General features: G+C 38.2%; 1 protein-coding gene and 1 long non-coding RNA gene across 6 annotated transcripts in view; one reads left to right on the top strand and one right to left on the bottom strand.

Moving 5' to 3' along the window:
• Nucleotides 1-12,157, top strand: part of LOC126814842 (uncharacterized) — an 83,052-nt gene extending 70,895 nt beyond the window's left edge. For 3 of the 4 annotated variants that reach the window (XR_007677774.2, XR_007677773.2, XR_007677772.2), the window contains exons 2-5: nucleotides 10,302-10,367; nucleotides 10,750-10,818; nucleotides 11,573-11,640; nucleotides 11,991-12,157. This is a non-coding gene — a long non-coding RNA (uncharacterized LOC126814842). Of the gene's footprint in view, nucleotides 1-9,222; nucleotides 9,290-10,301; nucleotides 10,368-10,749; nucleotides 10,819-11,572; nucleotides 11,641-11,990 lie in introns of those variants that run through there. The other variant, XR_007677771.2, reaches the window with a different exon arrangement.
• A 6,612-nt stretch (nucleotides 12,158-18,769) lies between these two features.
• On the bottom strand, nucleotides 18,770-22,061 carry LOC126814840 (transmembrane protein 208). Of its 2 annotated transcripts, none has more exons than XM_050540238.2 (2): nucleotides 22,023-22,061; nucleotides 18,770-20,536 (listed from the first exon to the last, which is right to left on the bottom strand). In XM_050540238.2, exon 2 carries the CDS (start codon nucleotides 20,230-20,232, stop codon nucleotides 19,720-19,722), a length of 513 nt encoding a protein of 170 aa, XP_050396195.1. In that variant the 5' UTR covers nucleotides 20,233-20,536; nucleotides 22,023-22,061; the 3' UTR covers nucleotides 18,770-19,719. The 2 variants fall into 2 exon arrangements, with proteins under 2 accessions (XP_050396195.1, XP_050396196.1); XM_050540239.2 differs by having other exon boundaries at nucleotides 21,970-22,051.
• Nucleotides 22,062-22,420: the final 359 nt, after the last annotated feature.

Here is a 22,420-nt window from a genome sequence, read left to right as displayed (position 1 = left end):
TGGCGTTCTTATAGATTTGGTGGTAAAAACTATAGTTTTCTATAGAACTAACTTATTGTCTCAAGTCAGTTGTGTGATCCTATAGTTTTCTATGACATTCTGACATTTTTTTCTATAGATTTTGTGGAGAAAAATATAATGCATGAGCCTTCTATAGTTTTCTGTAGAATTTATATGTATACTGTACTTAAGCCATTTTAACAAATAGCATACTATAGTTTTCTACATAATAATGTAGAAACAATGTTCTATACTACAGATTTCATAAATTGGTGATGTCTTTTATTCATACTATAGTTTACAAGAGAATTTAGTGAGGCACTTGTGTGAATTATGTAAACTTTTCCAACATAATTTTCCTGGATACGGTTTTCCTTAATTTATTGTGATACCAAATGACAAACTAAAATAAGCTTACCACGAAAAATAAAATATTAAGTATAAAATAGTGTATATAATATGAATGAAATAGTGATACATGTTGACACTCAAAGGAATTCCCCACCCACCCTCCAAAAAATGCCAGTAAATGTAGATCTTCACAACAAAAATATCAGATAATAAATTATTCTTTAGATAAGTCAATGAAATAAAGACAAAGTTTATTTAGAACACAGAAGTCTGACTGTTATTGGATCCTGCTAGTTAGATCTTAATGACTATAGCAGATTCTGTACTCAAATTATATAATTTGTTCAAGTCACCAGGTCAGCCGTTTATACCTGTCAACAAATTATAATTAACAGCAAATGTACTCTCTTGAAATCTGTTTGGCCATTGGCTGAATTTTAAATTAAAAAATTCAGTGTATAACAACTTAATATGTTAGTATTAACAAGAAGCTGAAGAGAATGGTGCTATTTTTTTCACAGATTCGATTAAAGATAGAAAGATAAGTATACTTTATTACTTTCTTAACAATAATATTAAATTACTTTAATTAGATAAGATTTATGTGATTTTGTTATTTATTTAACTTTATTACCTATTCTTTTCCTTATATTTCAGTTATACCAAGAAAAAATACTTTTCATGGTTCTGGCTGATGAATCATCAACAGAATTCAGATTTATCCATGAGAGAAAAAATAAGCTTATCAATTTAGAAGAATCCATGAGAGAAAAATAAGCTTATCAATTTAGAAGAAATCATGGGCCAACTATAGTTTTATTCCCAAAATAAGATTTAATAAAAAAAAAGTCTATAGAATTCTATAGTACCCATTCCTACAGAAAACTATAGTGGCCCAATTTTCAAACTACAGTATTCATTCCTATACATAACTGTAGAATTTCCTACAGAAAGTGCAATAAAAAAAACCCTATAGAATACTATAATATTTTCCTATAGAAATTTTGCCATAAATCTGTAGGAAAAACTATAGGATGTGCGCTACAGAAATTATAGAATATTTGGGGCCGTTATTTCCTACCGGCCCCCAAAATTCTGTAGAATACTATAGAATTTTATCCTATAAAAAATGGGACACCCCCCCCCCCAAAACTCTATAGTTTTTCTATAGAATTATATACAATACTACACTGGTATTCTGTAGGACTTTTTGCTAAGGGTATAACCCGAATCCGAATGTCAATATTACCTGCAACAGGTAAATTTCAACATTAGTAATTTCCGCCGTTCTCCGTGGGTATTCGTAACTTTCCGCCAATAAGCAATCCGTGACGTCATTTTAGTCCTTCTGCACATAGAAATATAGACTAGAATTAATATGAGCAGAAGGACTAAAAACAATTATGGGGGGTGGCCCCCCAAAACTTCCACACTCTCTCTATCGCACTACATCGGCCTCCGGCGTCACAGATTGTCAACATTTTATAAAATTTTATTTGCGCCCCCCCCCCCCCCCGCCCAATATATATATCACGGCTACGCCTCTGTAGACAATATCGACAGGGTACATATTATTTTAGTCCCTGTGACCCAGGGTACTGCTACGTGTCCTATTCGAAGCTATAGCATATTCACTCTGTGCTGTGTATAAATCGTATTTGTTGCCGTTTGGCATAATTGTATTCTAAATTTTACGTGGACAGGGGGGGTACTTATACGTGCACGCCAACATTTTCACGAGACCTGGGTTGTTCGTCCCATCCGAACTACTAGACGATGTACCCAGCTACTTCCGCCCGGCGCCACCGTTATAAAATTCTGTGACATCATCTTTGCGGGCGTTTCCGAACGTTAAATATCTCTTTTATTTTATTATTTTATTTTATAATACTGTAATATTTCTTGACTTACTATGTTGAACCACTAAACACACAAGTAGACGAGCTGTGGTAGCGACGTGTTGATAGTTTGGTAGCTGTATAATAAGTGACTTGTTTAACACCAGTTACGTCACACGTATCACGTGACCTGTATAGACCTCATCAGTTACAACATTCCTCCCCATTTTGTTGGCACTTGGTCACGTGTAAGGGTATAGGGAGGAATCATACAGGGACCAAACATCTTCATAAAATTAGTATATGAATAATATATACGGGGTAAAAAATCCAATGAAGCTAAATACATCTACAGGGTAAAATTTCCAATAAAACGGGACACTGCCTATACATCAAAATCATTAAAACTTCTAGCGAAGATTTCAGGTCAGAGTAAAACCATCCTGCAACGCTTGGCCAGGGAATGAATCAGCTGGAACCAATTCATCCAACTGTAAGCCTGTTATCTTCCAGAACATTATTAATTCCAAGTGAATAGATTCCAGGCAGGGCAAAACAGCGCAGTTTCTAGGTCTGGAAATGAATGTCTGCGTTGCTCCAACCATAATGCATAATGGAAAGTCGTTCAAGTCTTGCTTGATCTGATCACGGTCGATAACTATTTGTTGTTTTCTGGCATCCAATCGATACAATGTAAGGTTTGCAGCAATACCAAGATAAGGATCCTTCCAAGGAGGTGTTAACTTCATACGCTGAGCAGTCTTGTAGGACGAATCAATGACATACCCAACATCACCAAGCACGAACCTGATAATTTTATGCCACAAAGACCTGCAACCTGCGACCAAAGGATCGGTACCCCAAACTAACCAAGTGGCAGAGACCTCCTTTTTACATTGTTGGGTGCTTATTTCTGCGCTGGTATAACAGGAGACCAGGCTACGGTCACTCATCTCCGACACAACCAGCACTATGGGAAAGTTGGCACTCCTTCGAATCGTTCCCACCTGCTTGTGTATCAAAACTGTTGTAGGGGTCCAGTCAGAATGAGATGGCATAACAATTTAAGCACCAGTGTCAGCTCCTATGAAACCCGTCTGAACATCAACTTTGGTATCAGGATCTACAGACAGCACAGAACCTTGTCATAAACGGACAAAGCAATTAGAGTCTTTCGCAAATCCGGCCCTGTTTAAACTGGAAATATTTGCTTCGGAAGAAGGTGTGCAATTTACGGAAGCAGCAAGAATCCCTTCTCCAACCGAAAGAGCACCATTCATCACACAGTTATTCTGTACTGGGAAGTATATTCCAATAGTAACATGGTCGAACATAGAAACCACACCAAAATCCAAGAAAGAACTTTCAAATGTTGTAGTATTACCAGGTAATAAATGACCAGAAAACGGCTCAGTACCGATTCCCTTCAATCGAACAGCTTTTCCTAGCTCTACTTTCTCCATCCCATTCAAAAAGGATGTTGAAATCACTGCATCAGTTTGCTGTTCAAACAAGTAGATGGGTGACACTAACCTTACCCCACTCCAGACATGACGAATCAGATTAGTATGAATTGGGCTTCCTGTTCTTACGACTGGTTGAACACCCTCACAGCCAGTCCACTGAAGTTTAAAGGATTGATTCTGACCCCAGAAATTAATAGCCACTGTGCGTGCTGATCCAATGTGGTACCACCTGGTGAACCCCGAGGATTCCAAAGCAGCTCACGTGAAGCAGACCAAGGACTTGACCAAGATGATGACCTGGCCAACTGGCCAGAAGGTCGGTCCAATGTGTTACGAACATCTTGAGATGAATTGCTATAAGGATAAGGAGACTGGCTACAATCAGAAGAGTTGCGGTCATCTGAATTCGGATACCCCAGATTGGGCACCGGAGAGCTGAATCTGGAAATAGGTAGTTGGAGTGCAAGTGTATTCTGCTGAAAGAACCGCGTGTCATGACGCAGCATACTCTGGTGGATATCGAACATCGCTGGTACGTCCGCAACACCGCGAAATTCAAAGGTTGGTATTGCCTCTGTCTGTTGCATCGGAACAGGTTTAACTCCAGAAGCGGATAGTAATTTTGTATATTGATAACGATTTCTAGATGATGAAAATCGCCATTGAGCAGCAGCATCACCTGGAGAATGTCAAGGATTCCAAGGAAGTTTGCAGGAAGGCGAATTGTGACCAGACCTGGACTGTGACCTGAAGGACTGACCGTAAGAGTGGTCAAGCGTTTTACGTGAATCCTGAGATGGATAGGCATTAGGATTGGGGGATGGACGTTGAGGTTCAAGCCGCTTGTGTTGGGTGGACCGCGTATCATAACGCAGCATACGAGTGTTAAACATCGCATCCTTAATCCAAGCTACATCCTTCCGCAATTGTGGAAACGGAGTCCGAGCATCAGCTGATCTTTCAGTAACGCCACAAACTTCATTGGCTGGTGGTGAGTCTGGTGACTGGGCCTGAAAGGAAACGGGTTGCCCCACAATTATCTCCTTTAGACTGGACAAAGACTCCTTCGTGTATTTTACCGAAGTTGTAGACGGTTCATTATGGGAACGACTCTTAACCATACCCATGGAGCGATAGTTAGAGACTGATATTTCCTTCAGTGACTTTTCCTTCCGACTACAAGAATTGTGGTGCGTGGAATTCATCTCATCACAATGCCAAGTCTAATTATTATATGTGCTTCCAGTTTGTGCATCGAAAGCATTGACCTGATCAGGTGACACAGGTCCGGAAGTAGCAGGATACCTCTCTGCACGACCTGGCTCAGAATCCGGTACTTGCTGAGAAATACCAACTTGAGTCCGGGATTTGACAGCGGAAGCAAAAGTACTAGTCAAAAGATTGTTATTCATCCCAGAAATACAGCTAGAGCCATCAGCAGGGACCGACGACTGAACATCAGAAACAAAATGACCAGGTCTTTCACACCTGCTTTCTTTTGGAAAAGTGTCTAATGTGTTGGTTATTACAGGATCTGCAGTTTCTCTCAAAAATGGTGGAGTAGGTATAACTGGAGAAACTGGAATAGGAGTAACTGGAGTGAGCAATGCATGCAGTTGTGTAGATTCAGACAAGGGAAGCTGTAAACCAACACGTTCCAATACAGAAGTCATCATTCCACAAAGCTTTTCTGTTGTTTCACGCTGCAAAGTAAACAGAGCATCATGCTTCCAAGACAGTTGATCGTGGAGCTTGCCTTGGCTAGCCTGAAATTGGGCTAAAGTCAACGTCTGCGGTTTATCTACTGGTCGGCCATCAAAGACAGTGCCAAAGGTAACACGGCCCTCATCAACCCACCTGCGCCAAATATCAGGTTGCAGCCCGGTGACCTCAGTTGCATCTGACATTGTTATGTCGATGATGCCTAAAACTTCCCTTTCCTCTATGATATTCGCCGCCTCAACTTTCCCAATCTTCTCCAGACACATTAGGGATCTCAAATCAGCGGTCTGCATGTCTATAGGAGCCATTCTCCCTTCTTCAATGAAAACAGACAAAGATTGAGAGAATACAACAGGTTATCTTTATTTTGACTTGACTAATTTAAGTCTCTGTTCAGAAGATAATTTTGTCAGAGATTATCTTCCATACACCAAGTAACTTTTTATGCACCTATACCAATAATAAGTGCAACAGGGACTGTAACTGATAGAACTTCAAGAACCGACTTGAAGAAGTCAGCAAAAATATTAATTTATAATTCAGATAAGAATTAAATAAGTTTTCACTGGGGGTATATCAGCAAACTTCGTGAAAATTATTGGGAATAAATACACAGACTTAGATTAATTCGTAGTTGTAGTTTTTGGCAGCTATGACCGCCTATAAAGTGTAACTAACGCAGTCGTCAATGAAAACAACTCACGTGACCACTTTTCTTCGTTTACGTGAAACAAAGAATGATAATTATCTGTATCAATGGATTTATGCTGTAATCTTTAATATAGTTATTGAAGTGCCGTTCATATACTCCTTCTCTCTCTTTTCTTCTTAATCCGGATATATCGAACTGCAATGAATAGGCACTTGTAGTAGGACCTTCAGAAATCTCTGAAAGCAATGAGTATGACCCAATTTTCAAGCGTGAAATTTACAACACACCTGATTGACTCGACATACTTGGAATTGCTAATTCAGCACTTTCTTCAGTCGATAAACCAATATTCAATAGGAGTCGTAGACGAGTGAATTTACGGCGACGCCAATGTAATATTTCTTGACTTACTATGTTGAACCACCAAACACACAAGTAGACGAGCTGTGGTAGCGACGTGTTGATAGTTTGGTAGCTGTACAGTGCATAGACGAGGTCCAGAAAAGGGGCTAAATTTTGGATGTTTGTGTTGTGTCCAGTTCACTGACATTTAATTGGCTGGTATGCTAATCTAAACAACATGTCCGACTTGATAGCATTATTACCCCCCGAAATGTTGACAACTATAAAACCTGCCTGCTATTGGGGGTATCAAATGACATCATTTATTATTATATTAATCGGTATCATTTCTGGGGAATCGGTTGTTTATTTATTCCAAAAACCAAGTTTTATCATTAGAAAGAATTGTAGTGGATGCCAGAATGAAGAATTGACATCTTTCAATAAAGGTGAGCTAATTATAATTATATTCTTTCTGAAAACAACATATGTATTATGAAGTTTAAACATGCATTATGCAAGAGCTAATTCTGATTATTGCAAGTCTTAATTTAGGCTTCAGATGTTATAGAAATTATAAATTAGATCTTTATTTAAACAACAAGACCAAAATCAACTCTGTAGACCCACGGATGGCTCGGCTACAGCTCGGATTTAAACAGGATTTCACTAATTGATTAAATCAGATAAGGGGTAACCTGATGAAAATACGTCAGTTAGATCGAGGCTAAATGATAGAGTGTACTAAGCGAGGCCGCTGTAAAGCGTTTCCGTATGCCATTGAAAACGTTACTTGTATCTTTAATTGGATAAGGATTTGCATGTTTTAACCCGAGACAAGGTACATGTACTGTAGTTGTGTGTATTTTCGTACAGGATTTGCAAATACATGTACTTAACTAGATAAAATTTAAAATGCGCATTTTATTTTAAAATTAAAGTAACATTTCTTAAACTGTCATTTTAAATATGGTGAATTAACTTAATGATGAAGTGTTACATATGGAGGCAGACCACGAATTGTAGTTCGTTTATTTATAGCAATTCTCTCTCTCTCTCTCTTTTCTCCCCTTTTGCATGCCCATTTTTGTTGATTTTTTGGTCTGGAATGGACGAAGAGGGTTTGAATTAACATTTTCTGCCAGGTTTTGGTAAATATTCATGATTTTGAGGCGAAAGGATAACAGGGTTATCAGTTTGGCTAAGCGATATGTACGGCAACTAGTTACATGTTTTTAGTATGCTTTTTCATTTTTGTGTATCTCAAAATTTTGGTGGTCAACCACATACAAATTTTAGTGCAAAGACATGACCATTTGTTCCTCTGTCTGTAGTGAAAAGCATTCAGCCAAACGAAAATTTGGGGAAAAGTTGAAGGTGGGCAAAGAGGCCAGAATTAACATTGAAGTCAATGGGGAAATTAATGGTGGTCTGCCTCCATATTGAGACTGTCATATAACTAATATTCTAACCAACCCAATACATAACATATTCTTTTTATTCAAGGAAGAACACAGATACCAGACCAGAGCTGTTATTTTAATTTGAGAGGGGTCATTTCTTCCGGTCCTGATTTTTATACGACTACATGTTCTTGTGGATGTATACTGCTGTGCCACTGTCCATTTGTCTGGCCATAATTTGTTTGTTGACACTCAACAGGTCACAATTGTTATCCGATGTTGACAGAACTTGAAATATGGGCATATCTCCCAAAAATCTTGGTTTCTTTCGATATTGGCATGTACCAGACCGGGTCTCGTTTTTAGCTTGTTGATCCTCTAGAGGTCACAATTTTCATCCAGTTATATATTTATATCCCAAAGATTGGGTTCCTAATGTTGATACTTCAGACCATAACTTGCTGGATTCTGTCCATCTAATGAAAACGGCATATGCCATACAGTGTGCTATGAGAGAAATTTTGCCCAGGCAACTGCACCATGGCTTACTCTTATATCGAATTCCTACTGCCAAGGGATCTTTTACGCGCACGCTAATGTATACCCTGGCAGTCGGTTTTGGTACCATCCGAACGACTGGACGGCTGTCCTTGTCAGTCCCTCCGTCCGGCACCACTGACAAGGAGAAGCCAGGCCGGAAAATCCCAACGAACTTTCTCAACCTCCAGGCTAGCGAGCCAGTGTCTTACCCACTTAGCAACCGTGGCTCTCAACGATTTAAGATACTGATGATCAAAACAAATGTAGACATTTTAGAATGTTTGGGAGCTTTTGTATACAATTTGTTCATGTCTTTGTAAAGTTGTGTATCTTTGTATAGTTATGTACATGTATATGTATCTTTGCTTACTGCATGTATCTTTCTATTAATATTATTTTTATTTGTATATGCACATAATCTTGTAATTTTTTTACGCAATAAAGTTTCTTCTATTACATCAAATTTAAAATATAAAAAGCTTAGTATAACTTTATGTAATATTTGAATCAATTTATTTATTAAATTTTTATTTTTTTTTTTTTTTTTTTTTTCAACATTTAATTTGAATGTGAATTAAAAGTCTCATATAGAAACTGATCCAAAACCATCTAAATATAGAGCAGTGTAATATGATACTTAGCATGCCCTAAACAACACATCATCTGTATCAGATAATTAGGATACAACATATTGTCTTTGACAAGTTGATGACAAGATTCTCTTCAACAGAACTGTATTGTCTGTGGGGGTCGCATTCCTAAATTTGAGGAAAAATGGCTAATTTCCACCTAGTCCAAGCACTGTGTATAATAAGTGACTTGTTTAACACCAGTTACGTCACACGTATCACGTGACCTGTATAGAACTCATCATTTACAACAATACATTTGTGGTGACTTTGTACATGCGAAAAAAGCGACAGCTGTAACATATACATAACTTTGATCAATTTTATTGTTCCATTTTGTTTCCCGGTAAGTTAATTCACCATGCTTATAAAATGTGATTATCATATACAAGATGGCAGCCATGTGTCTAAATCAATACGTTAAACATCTTCAGGGCCGGATTGAGATGAAAAGAGGACCTAGGCTTATCCAATCACTGACCCTCGTGGATAGATCAAGATATCAAGACGAAAGCGTGCTTTAAACACGGTACACAAAGACTTATGACAGTGTCAAAAATACTGCACCCTAGATCTTGAGGTCCTAGGTGTCAGCCATCCCAGACCACAAACCGAACAATCCCAGCAAATTGTCGAACAATTCCAGTATCTCGCCAAACAATTCCAGCCAAACAATTTCAGTATCCAGCCAAACAATTCCAGCAGCTAGCCAAACAGCTAGCCAAATTGATTTCCACTATATATATAGGGGAATTTGGGGTTATTCTTCTGAAAGTTTTTCTTTAAACCTGTAACAGGTTATTCTTCCAGGGTGGAGTTTTTTTTCCATAAGAAAACATGATCTAAGGTGTTTCTTATGGGAATTTTGAAGTGTTTCCTGTCTGACTATACTGTCTATCATTGAATGGACTTATGATGTGATAGTCCATGTATATACATCATTGTGTGGACACACTAAACGAATGCCTTGATATTGGAAGAAAAGCACTACCAACTACCGGTTCTAGAGTTATGAACCTATTATACTTCTTCACAGACCTCTACCTAGTTGACATACCTTATTATGATATAGCGCTCACACAGTAACCATTCGGCCACACAACCCCTCAGGAATGGAAGGAGCCTGGGTATGCAGGGAATAGAAGGGGGTCAAGATGTTACTTAAAATGGAAGGGAGTACGAACAGGAGCCAGAAAAAAACTTTAGATGAACCCGCGGTGATAGATAGTTATGATAGAATTGACGGTTACTGTGCACAGAGCATATCATGCGCAGTATTGCTAGAACATCCACTGATACTCATCTCAATATTCAGTGTAGTTGTTTGTCTATATATCATTTGTTTTATTCTATTTTAGTTGACTTGTGTGGTGATAACACCTGTGGTAATCCAGATGGATGTTGTAGAGTACGTCCAGTTCCAGGTAAGTTGATTACATTAGGCAGGGTATGCTTACGGTTAATAGTGTCTCATTTATTTGGGAGGTTCTCATACCAGTCAGAAATGGTTCCGGACAGTGACGCTATAACGGCCTACTCTATTATATCGAATTTCAACTGCCAAGAGATCGTTTATGTGCAGGTCTACATGTATGTCCTACCGCCCGAACAACGACAAGAGTTAACTTTCTCGGCCAACATTGGGATCGACCACACGACTTCCATTCGCGAGTCAACGTCTTACTGACTAAGCCACCGATAATATCATCACGTATGTAGGTCGTAGCGACGCTGTCGAGGCATAATTCCCCTCATATAACAATGCATGGCGTGTGTGATTATATTATTATGTATGTATATTTGTAGAGTCACCTGATTGTGGTGAAACTTGTGTTGGAAGACAACAACTGATCTGTATCTACAGAAACTGTCACGGTATGTTAATATATACATGTTTATAATACCATAGTCTATATTACAACTGGTCACAGACGTTCTAGATACTGTACCGATATATAAATACAACCAGATTATATTTCACAGTTGGTTCTCTACCACAAATTCTTAAACCTAACCCTCACCCACAGTACTCGGTAACAATCACGTGCGCTAACCCTGTTAACATCGCATGACCTTAACGAAATATGCAGGTGACCTTAATATTTAGATCTAATACCGCGTGTGCTAAGAAAGTTCATCTGAATTTTTCCGGTGTGCATCTCCCTTGTCAGTGGTGCAGTTCGGAGGGCTTGGCAAAGGTCAATGTTTAGTCGTTCGGATGAGACGAAAAGAGCTACACCAAACAATCCTTCACGCGGTTCAAACTAAGATACCGTACTAGAAACAAATCCATTTGAACTAATACATATTCATAAAGTTTATTTGGGAAGTGGGTGGGCTGTACCGAAATTCCACTTTTTTGGCACTTTGAGATGAGCTTTAGGCCTAATGGTTTGAGGGGGGCTGTGTCGTTGCAATTCTCGTTGGATACTTAATGTTTTCGACTAAAATCGTTGATTAATATCGGCCTTACCCTAACCCTAACCCGCAATCCTCGGCATCAATCACGTGCCCTAGCCATGTTTACATCTCCTGACCTTGATGAAATCTGTAGAGAGCCTTAGTAAATAGATCTAGACAGCGTGGTGTCTGTTCTCATTGTAAACAACGTTTTTTTTTTATTTTCTAGCCTCTGTTTGTGATGATGGTCTATCCACCTGTTATGACGTCAGTGATTCCAGCTGTGTTCTGCTCTGTGTAAGTAACATTAATAAGTAATTTAATATCACGGTCAATTAAGCTCAAGTCCAGCCTGTCTGCTTTGTGACCAGCCTTCAGATCCGATCATTTTATTTAACAGGGATTTCTTGGCTTACAACACCACTGTGGTACTATTCACCCCCACCGATCTACCCACCATTAGCTATCGTCAGTTTAATAACTAGCAGGATCCAAGTTGAACTGGATCATGCTGGTTAATTTGATTTCACATAGTTGGGGGGGTAGATCTTGGCGATGAAGCGTGATGGGCAAACATACATACACACCGATATCTTTGATACGAATGGGTATTATGAAACTGAACCTGTACATGTTGTTTATTTCAGTCTGAACCATAATAAATATAAAATCATTAGACCAGACAACCAGCAGTATATTCTACAATCACAGAAATCTTAAACATTCTTCTACTGTCTATACAAGTTTTAATATATCACATGTCAATATTACCAACCTTCTACAAGTATTAATATATTACATGTCAATATTACCAACCTATTGTCTGTTTAACAATCTCAATATTAGCTGTTCTTCTGTAAGCAAGTTCACAACTAAATAAAAATACTGCTAATGCATTGTTCTCTTCTTTTTTTTAAAACGCCCACACATAGTTTGGGTGTATACAGTCGTCGCCTCCGTCCATCGTCAACAATAACTTAGTGTGCACGTAAAAGAACCCTTGACATTGGAATTCCATTGATGTCTGGCCACATTTCCCTCATAGCACAAAAGAAGACACTTGGAAACCTTTAATTCAGAAAGTTTTAGTTTCCGGAAATTCAACGTTATTCCACGTGCTCTGGACTCTGGTTGGTTGAGCGTGCTCTGGACTCTGGTTGGTTGGGCGCGTTCTTGCTGAATGGTGTTAAAATATATCTTATGATCCTTAAGAGCGTGTCCGCGAGAAAACCATGCAGAAGGTGCTAAGGCTTCAATCACAGATTTTGACCAAATTTGGTTTATAAGTTGGGATAGTCCCAAAACACATAAATGTGCAATATTAGATAAATCTTTCAATTCCTGTATGAGAAAATTGAAAAAACATAGCAGAAAGACCAAACTCACACAGTTTATCGATGACTCAGTGCTGTTACCACAATATTAACTTCAGACGATTCTGGCGAACGAGATCTGTATACGGACTGGATATCAAAGCCTGTCTAAATTCCCCATTTTTCGTCACCCAAAGTTTGACGCCCTATAGCTACTTTTTTCATGGGGTGGGTTTAAAAAATTTATGCTCACGTGAACAAGCAACCTCCCAACATTTGATACAAAAAATAAAAATGACCGGAATCGACTTGACAAAAACTAGGTAAAGGAAACAATAACCCATGAAATTAACCTGTAATTTCCCTATTTTGGAGATAATTAACCGTAGTAGATAAAAAAAACCCTAACAATTTATTTTCCTTTTCATTCATATGGTGTTTACTACCAGCCCTAAAATACATTAGTATCTGTTTTATAAAAATATCTTGAAAAAAAAATACTTTCAAAGGCCTGTAATCGTTCATGGCTCATCTGGCGTCAACGGAAATTGACTTCTGCAGTTGTCCACGACCTTCCATTGGAGTTTCGACGTGCTCAATCTTAACAAACATATCCATTACTCTCAAATAGACATTATTTTAAATAAAAAAATCCAACGAAAATGAAAAATTCACCTAAAAGTGAGATTCGAACCACCAACCGCATGACTTCCCCCGACCCACCCTCTCACCGAGTTGCTTGTCCCAGGGCCCCAAGGTCCATGTCGTGGGCCCTGTTCAGGGGGTTTGCCTAGGGCCTCTCTTATTCTAAATCCGGCCCTGAAGGTGCAGCTGACGGTGCCCGAGAGCTGTAGCTACCATACTACACTGTTCAATGTCACCCACTTCGACGCAATTAGGCTTCGTTGCCGTTAATATTTAAGCTTCCACATTTCTGTATTGTAGAAATCAGTGGATGTGTCCCAAAATGAATAGTGGAAACATGCTCAGAAATAAAACATTTTGTAGCCATTTTCGGTTACTTGTTTGAAAATGAAATCTTAAAGAGACAATACAACAAATATGTTAAAGGGACAATACGACAATACCAAATATACAATAAATACAAATACATACTTATATAGAATACAACATGGTACAAATAATGGCTATGGATATGATGAAAACGTATAAAAGTCAAAAATTTTATTTCTCTAATTAAATTTGCAAAAAAATGTATCACAAAAGCTTATTTTTAGCACTTTTCAATAAGCTGTATATTTTAAGTATGTTGCATTCCGGTCATTTTTTTTACACCTATGGATACTATGTGCTTAGCACTTCAAAACCATCCAAAGAAATTCTACTTGCGACCATGAAAGAAAAAGTTACAGTGTATCTTTTTCTGCACTATAAGGACAATGAGAATATGGTACCCTAGAACAAGTCCACACAAAATTAGTATGTACTGATTTTTTTTTTCAAATTAGTGCTGGGGTAGAAGTTGACCACCCGCTTTATTGCACAGGGTCAAAATAAGAAGGTTGCTATTCCACCATAGAATGCAGTCTTTGCTTAAAAAAGGTGATAAATACACATGTGAAAACCGCAATTTTAACCATAAAATGAATAATTCCTGTACAGTCCTTTAGAGCGACATCAGACTGTAACCACTTCAGCATGTTACCTCTTGCCCCTAGGGGGTGTCATACCATAAGTTTGATCAAAAACTTCCGACCCCCCCCCCCATCTTAGCACTTATTGCGATTTTTGCATGGTCTTCTCGCGGATACACTCTTAATTGTGTGGGAGTTTAAAATGTGCGCCATACAATACTTGTATGGAATCAAGTTAGTCATTTAGAGTATGTTATGCCGAATGTCAGCTGTTTCGTAACCTGGCTGTTTCGTACTTAGTTTATTCGTACCTCACATGAGCCGTTTCGTACTTCACTTCGTACCTCAAATTGATTCGTACCTTTTTCTGTATTGTTGAAATCAGTTAAAAGAAATTGAAATAAAGGTGAAACTATTTGATCAAATCCAACGGCTACGCTAAATGTATAAAAGTGGCTGCCGAGCCATAATTAGAATATGCACGAGATTAGTTTGTTTTCCTAAATGTACGTGTTTGACAGAAATTGAAATAAAGGTGAAACATAATTAAACGATTTGATCAAATTCAACATCGGTTACGATCGAAAGCCATTTTCATGGAGTTCGGTTTCAATAACAGAATTACCCCGTGATATGTCAGATCAAAGAAACGCGTACGCCCATCTTCACACGTAGGCACCCTTTGGAGACTTGCTTAGATAACAAACCTGATCTCTCAACCCTCCGTGTTTCGAGATAGGAGATGATGCTATTACCTTCAACGTAGCACTCTCTACAGTGAGTTAAATTGATTTATTATAATGAATAATACATTACGTGTCACATTTTGGAATTCTTAGTATATTCAATCGCTTTTAACCACTTTAACAATCACCAATCAATTATCGTCAATAATCACAAATCGCAATTATAACTCAGCAGAATGGGTTCAATAATCAACACCAGATTAAATACTTTTTCAATCGTTTTTTTAAACTGCTTTAACAATCACCAATCAAGTGTCGTCAATAATCACAACTCACTGAGCAAATTGGATTCGATAGTCAACACCAGGTTATAGTTTATTATTTCAATTTCTTTCAACAACATATAGATTTATTTTAATTTTTTTAATTTTATTTTAACAACATGTGGAAAAGGTACGAATCAATTTGAGGTACAAATCACGTGTGCATTCTAATTCTCGTTCGGCAGCCATTTTTATAAATTTATTTTAGACCAGCTGTTGGATTTAGGAAAAGGAACAAATCAATTTGAGGTACAAATCTCTTGTATATTCTATTTCTCGTTCGGCATATTCAATTTCTTTCAAATGATTTCAACAACATAGGAATAGGTACGGATCAATTTGAGGTACGAAGTGAGGTACGAATGAACTAAGTACGAAACAGCCAGGTTACGAAACAGCCTGCACCCGTTATGCCCTGTAGCCAAGTACGACCGGCCGGCACTTCCGTTTCCGCCTTCGTCCCGTGCTCCGTGTTTTTCTTGTACCACTTTGAGATTGTATGCTGGTATGTCATGTCATATATAAAGTTTGCCTAACCTGGAGTTGTTGTTGGTATTATTGTTGGATGGGCCCTTATCTTATTACTGGCGGTGGATCTATAAATATAAATCTCTTGTGGGTAATATTTTAACCTTAAGGGGTCAGTGGGCGATATGTCAACAAATTCAACGCTATTCTGATTGGTTGGATACTCTTACTGAATGGTGTTTTATCGTATCTGGGTGATTGATGGTGTCTTTAACGTCCGCAACAGACCAGACGTTCAGGAGGGATGGGGATCGATTGTTAACGCGTGCGTGTTTAATCATAAGGTCTGTTATTGTGTCAAGTGGCGGGGTTTCGATTCCTCGTGGGTTTTCTCCAGGTTCCCCCAACTGCTAAAGACCCATATGCGCTAGAGAATTATTGAAATAAAATTGAACCATATGTTAGCCACGAGGGTCAGTGATTGGATTAGCCTATGTCCTCTCTTCATTTTAATCCGGTTATGTCCATCGGTCAGAGTTAGTTTAGATTTCAAACGTGCGGGATTGTATTCTAGTCCCAGTCAACCCAGTCAAATTCAGAATCGAACAACAATTTATTGCGGAAATAAAATGAATATATTAAAGTTATAGATATGTTTTATTTATTGATTTATTCGCATGCTTGTCATCTTGCATATGGTGAATTAACTTACCAGGAAACAAGATGGAAAAATAAAATTTATATCGATCGTTCTCTTCGCATGTACAAAGTCACCACAAATTATTATATAAAGAATAAAAGTTGTTGTCACAGAATTCTCCAGCGGTGGTGTCGGGCGGAGGTCATAGCTAGGTACATCAAAGAGGGGCTAAGTGAGAGGGATGCCATGACGCGCTTTGCGTCATGGTTTTGAGTTTTTGCACCCATTCGCAAATGGCAAAAATCAAGCGGTTTCAATGCTATTTTCAACATTATAATCATAATGCCCAACCAGTGTCAACCATATAAGAGCCATGGTGGTTAAGTGGGTAAGACGCTGGCCGAGAAAGTTCATAGGTATTTTCCGACGTGGTTTCCCCTTGTTGGTGAAATGAAATGGGGTTTAACGTCCTACTGTTTTGCTCCGAACTGGGCTAATGAAGATGGGCATACGCCATACAGTGGGCCATGAAGGCAATTTTGCTCGCACAGCGGCACTACGTCCTACTCTTGTATCGAATTCTAACTGTCAATGGATCTTTTACGTGCACGCTAATGTGTACACGGGACCTCGTTTTTTCGTCCCATCTGAACGACTAGATAGCTGTCCTTGTCAGGCCCTCTGTCCTGCATCACTGACAAGGGGGAACCACGCCGGAAAATCTGGATGAACTTTCTTGGCCAATGCAGAGATCGAACACCCGACCTCCAGGCTAGCGCGCCAGTGTCTTACACACCTAGCCAGCGTGACCCCCCCCCCACGCCCATTGTTGGTGGTGTAGAACGGAGGGCCTGACAAGGACAGCTGTCTAGTCATTCAGATGGTACGAAACGCTGAGGTCCTGTGTATGCATTGACATGCACATAAAAGATCCCTTGGCAGTTGAAATTCGATATAAGAATAAGCCATAATGCAGCTGCCCGGGCAAAATGTCCCTCACTGTATGGCGTATGGACGTTAAACCCCATTTCGTTTCATTTGCTAAACATATACCGTGGGTCAGATATGCTACGAATCCACTCTAGCATGTTTCGCACAACCCAATATTAATAAGTGGGACTGGGAGGACCACCACCCCCGGACACACACGTATAAATTTTGTTTTTTGGGTCCCCTGACAGGATCTTGTGCCTCATGCAACATCATGGGTCACCAGCACCAGGCCCTTGCATCGTCTAGACGTTCGGATGGGCAAACAACCTAGGCCTCGTGAAAAAGTTGCTGTGCATGTAAAAGTACCCTTGGTAGACGGAAACCCCGCTGTCCTCGTAAAATTTAAAATACAATTATGCTAAACGGCAACAATAAGATTTGTACACAGCAGAGCGAATATTCTATAGCTCCGAATCAGACAGTGCTGTCGATGCTTTGTCCTGGTGTTCATTATGGAGTTTACTGTGGATTTTACTGTGACTTCACTATCAAATATAAAATGGAATGGGGTTTAACGTCCTGCAACCAGGCTAATGACGACGGGCACAGGCCATACAGGAACCACCATTGACCAAGGGATCTTTCACCTGCATGCCAATGTGTACACGGAACCTTGTTTTTTTATCGTCCCATTTGAATTACTATACGTTGTTCCATGCCATGCCCTCGGTCCTGCACAACTGACAAGGAGGAACCACATATGCCGTGCAATGTGCTGTGACGGATATTTTGAGATGGCCGCAATTGCATTCTGATTGTCAAGGGTTCTGCTTAGGAGATATCGCTTTACATGAATTTGATTGGTCAGTTAAAAAGGAACTACTTTTTTGTATTTCCGAAGAACAGTTCATTTTTATTTAGTCTCTATCATCCAGAACAATATTCTATCCGTATGTTGAAGACTAGGCGGTTCTGGGTGACCGAGACTATTTTATATTAAAAGTAACTCCTTTTTTTAAAAATGAATTATTTTTATTTAATTGACTTTGATGGAAACACTGGGTCAATATAAAGGACTTTGCAATGATGTATCACAACGCTGTAATGTAATCGGGTTCAGTAAAAGTGAAATCTACAGCAAAGAATTATATTTATTTATTTGTGCACGTAAGAAAGGATTGGGTGATAAATAAAATATCCTACTCGTCTTTTTTGATATAAAAAAATATCAACACTCGTTGATAAAGTAACAAAAAACTCTGCAGAGCCTCGTTTTTTGTTACTTTATCAACATGTGTTGATATTTTTTGATATCAAAAAAGACTCGTAGGAGATTCTCTATGTATTAGAAGTGTATAATTGCATTGTGTTACTGTCACTCGATTGCAGTTTTGTCAATTCTGGACGATCTGGACTGATAATCGGGTTCGATAAATAATCCTGTTAATTATTCCAAGGGAGGCTTCAAGGCTTTAAAATTATTTTATTAATTCATTAATAACACAAAATTAATTTATTTTATAATTTTTTACAAAGTATATTTTTACTGTACTCAGTATGCCAACATTTCACTTAAATTTGATTTTTAGTTTTTATTGGGGAGTACACATGTATTCCTATATGTATTCTCCAATCCTTGGTATCCCAAGTGGTATGGTTCCATTCTACACCACAAACTCCAGGGTCAAATGGTGTTATTTTACAAATAAAAAAATTCCATAAATATAAAGTTAGTGGGTGAAGGGAGGTAATTCACATTTTGTTGAAACTAAAATCGCGGAATCCTGGTTGTAAACTTTGTCAAAATACTTTAGGACACCATTTTTGTGTGCTTTTCACTTCTTTGAAAGTAAATTTCCTTACTTTGAATACCCTGTAAATGGAGCCAGGGGTTACTGGCTCCAGTAAAATGGAAAGATACATGTACAACTGGGGAGACCGAGGATGATACAGATAAAAAAGAGAGAGAGATGGGGTTTAACATCCACTTGAAAAAAACCAAGTCATTTCGGAACTAACATACATGTATGATTCAATTTTATTTCAATGACCTACTTGCGAGTAGGGGTCTTTAGAAGTCTGAGGACCCAGAGAAATCCCACAAGGTTGGACAGATGGCCCTACTCCTTGTAACATACAAGCCGGGAATTGAAACCATGTCACTTGACCAAATGACAGATCATATGACCCAACACGCACATGTTAACCATTTGGGCCCCCACCCCTCAAAAAAATCAAAAGATCAAATTTCAGATGTTGAACTGAGTTCATTAAAACTAATCAACTGGCATGGGGAATGAATACAGTGAATTGTAATAGTTCTTAATTAAGTTATAAACATTTTATAAAAATCAAAACATTAGAAATAGAATTTAAATAGAAATTTTCAAAATATTTTTGCTAGAATCAACTCTGCCATCACCGCTGAACTCTTCGAACCTTTCTGTCCATTTTCCGCTGTTTTTTCTCGCTAATATTCTCCTCGGAACCTGGAGCAAAAAACCATGGTCCTAATATGTTCACCCATAACATATACAAAGCTCGACACGGTGCTAAAAGCCATAATAACCAGAAATAATTACTCAACAGACTAAGAATTTGCACTATAGCCGTCAAAAGAATCAAATCTTTAGTATGTTCTGCAAGTCCTGCTTCCATATTCAAATCAACACCTCCATCAACTAAGCTTCCTTGTGCGTTATAAACAGCCGTTGCCATCGACGTCATGAACCGATAGCAACCAAAATAAGTTAACACGGCTAGACATGATAAGGTGATTGGTTTAGCGGTGAAGTTCTCCCAAAAGAGGAAGAAATAGACAAGATAATAGACACAAGTCACTCCTACTGTGATGTTAAAATAAAACTTTAAAGTTGATTTGTTATCCTCTACTATCTGTTTCTGACCTTTGGTTTTTTCTTTAGCTGGCATTTTAAGATAAATTTATAGTTCTTTTTTAGGGTATCTTCACTTTTTTTATTCTTAATAAAGACTTCTTCTATTCTTCTCACTTTAATGAAATGTATTTTACCCTTGAGCTTCCTGCTCAGAATAAAGGCAATCTGCGGTTTTGATTATTTTGCAATATTTTCACTGTGTTCCTGTATCGTTCTGTCGAGATTAACCCTGCTTGACAAATTCAATTCACATCAACTTCACACTTTTTCAATCCTTTTTTGAACAATACCAGCAAAAATAACACTATTAACACATCAGGAAAGCAGTGTTCGGTTTCCTGAAACATAAAAAAAAGTTCCATATACAATTGGCATAGTCACACACACTCTCTGAATCGGGCCAAAAATGGGAAATAAAATCAAATGAAAGTGGGGATAAACATCGTACTGTTCCGCGCTGACGGGCATACGAAACAGAGCTAATGAAGACTGGCATATGCCATACTGTACATGTATGTGTGCTACAAGGGAAATTTTGCCAGTGAGTGGCGCTATTGTCTACTCCAATATTGAATTCCAACTGCCAAGGGATCTTTTACATGAATGTTCATGTGTAGGCTACACAGGACCTCTATTTTCCATCCCATCCGAACGACTTTACATGGTCCATTGCCAGGGCCCCAGAACTGCACCTCTAACAAGGGGAACCGCCATGAATCCCAAGATGAACTTTCCCGGCCAACCAGAGGATTGAACACAGGGCCTCCTAGGTTAGTGAGCCAACATCTTACTCACTGAGCCACCGTGGTTTCCTAGGTATTCATAGAGTACAAGCCTACCTGTTTACCAAGACTGATTCCCAAACGCTTACCTTAATAATATACAGACGTTCCGATCAAAAGCAAAACTGTCGGAACCTTCTGCTCAAGCCTAGCGCAGATGATGGAACATTTATGTCAATAAACAAATATTTTTTATTCTTTTTGTCCACAGACGAAGAACATGGTCCTGCAGACAAACTATATTTTTGTTCGGACAATATTCTATCACCACATAAAATCACTGCAGACGAGAAACATCATCCCGCAAGAAATAAATGTTTTAGCTCAAACAATACTCTGTTGCCCAATAAATTAATATACGTCATTGTTAATAAGATTTTAAAGTGGCATACATTTGAATATCATGTGATATGTATTTGATCGCTGATTCAGTGATTGGTGCTGCGTGGAAAAAAATGTTCAGCGAATGTTCGGTTTCTTAATGCAGACTGCGAGTGCGAACTACGTAACAAGTTTGATTTCACGAACATTTTGTCAGAACATTTTTCTTAATGTTTTTTTTATTAACCTGCAGATGGCGAACAAATATTTGACTAAAAGGTTCCATTTTGTGCTTTGGCTGTTCGGGTTTATTGATGAATCAAAGTTTCGTATTCACTCACAAACTCAAACTGCACAATAAACAATTCAAAAACTCTTACAACCCAGTGACCACTTCAATAAAAAAAAACAAAAAAAAAAACAACCATATTTACTTTAAAGAATACCATGGATATTTTATCGACTACATACATACCAAATTGTATAGTCACAACCATATGCCACATGGTTTAAAATTCAAATCTCAACAGACGGTTTGAAAATATTGGTTGTCGGAGTGTAAACTAAAACAACTCGCTTATTATACACTCGTCGGTGGATATTGTGTCTGTATTGTCTGAGAAATAAGACAAACAACTTCCAAGATAAAGTAATTCTACAGGATTTACCTGATTATCTCGATGTAATTGTGAACAGTCAAATAATCTTTCAAAAAGTTTACCTTTCGAATGTACACGTGTCACCATCTTGAATTTATAAATAGACAGTTGTATCCAAAGTTGTGTCTAGGATAAAATTAAACCCGAATAACTCATAATAGTGTGGCAAAGCTAGTTTCATTTTATTAGTATTATTTTATTTATAGTCCGTAGACGGCTAAATATTCGAGACTAAAAACAGTTATATTTATAAAGATAGAAATAGCCCGTTTTCTTCATTATATACTTAATAAAAACATTGGTCGAGAAAGTTCATCTGGGTTTTTCCGACGTGGTTTATATTTGTCAGTGATGCAGGGCGGAGGGCCTGGCAAGGACAGCTGTCTAGTCATTTGTTAGTTTGTTGTTCTAAATAAACTGTGTCTTTATTTCATTGACTTCTGAAGAATAATTTATTATC

The sequence above is a fragment of the Patella vulgata genome, chromosome 3, assembly GCF_932274485.2.
Source record: "Patella vulgata chromosome 3, xgPatVulg1.2, whole genome shotgun sequence".
Taxonomy (NCBI): Eukaryota; Metazoa; Mollusca; class Gastropoda; family Patellidae; genus Patella; species Patella vulgata.
This window is presented reverse-complemented; position numbering and strand designations above follow the sequence as displayed.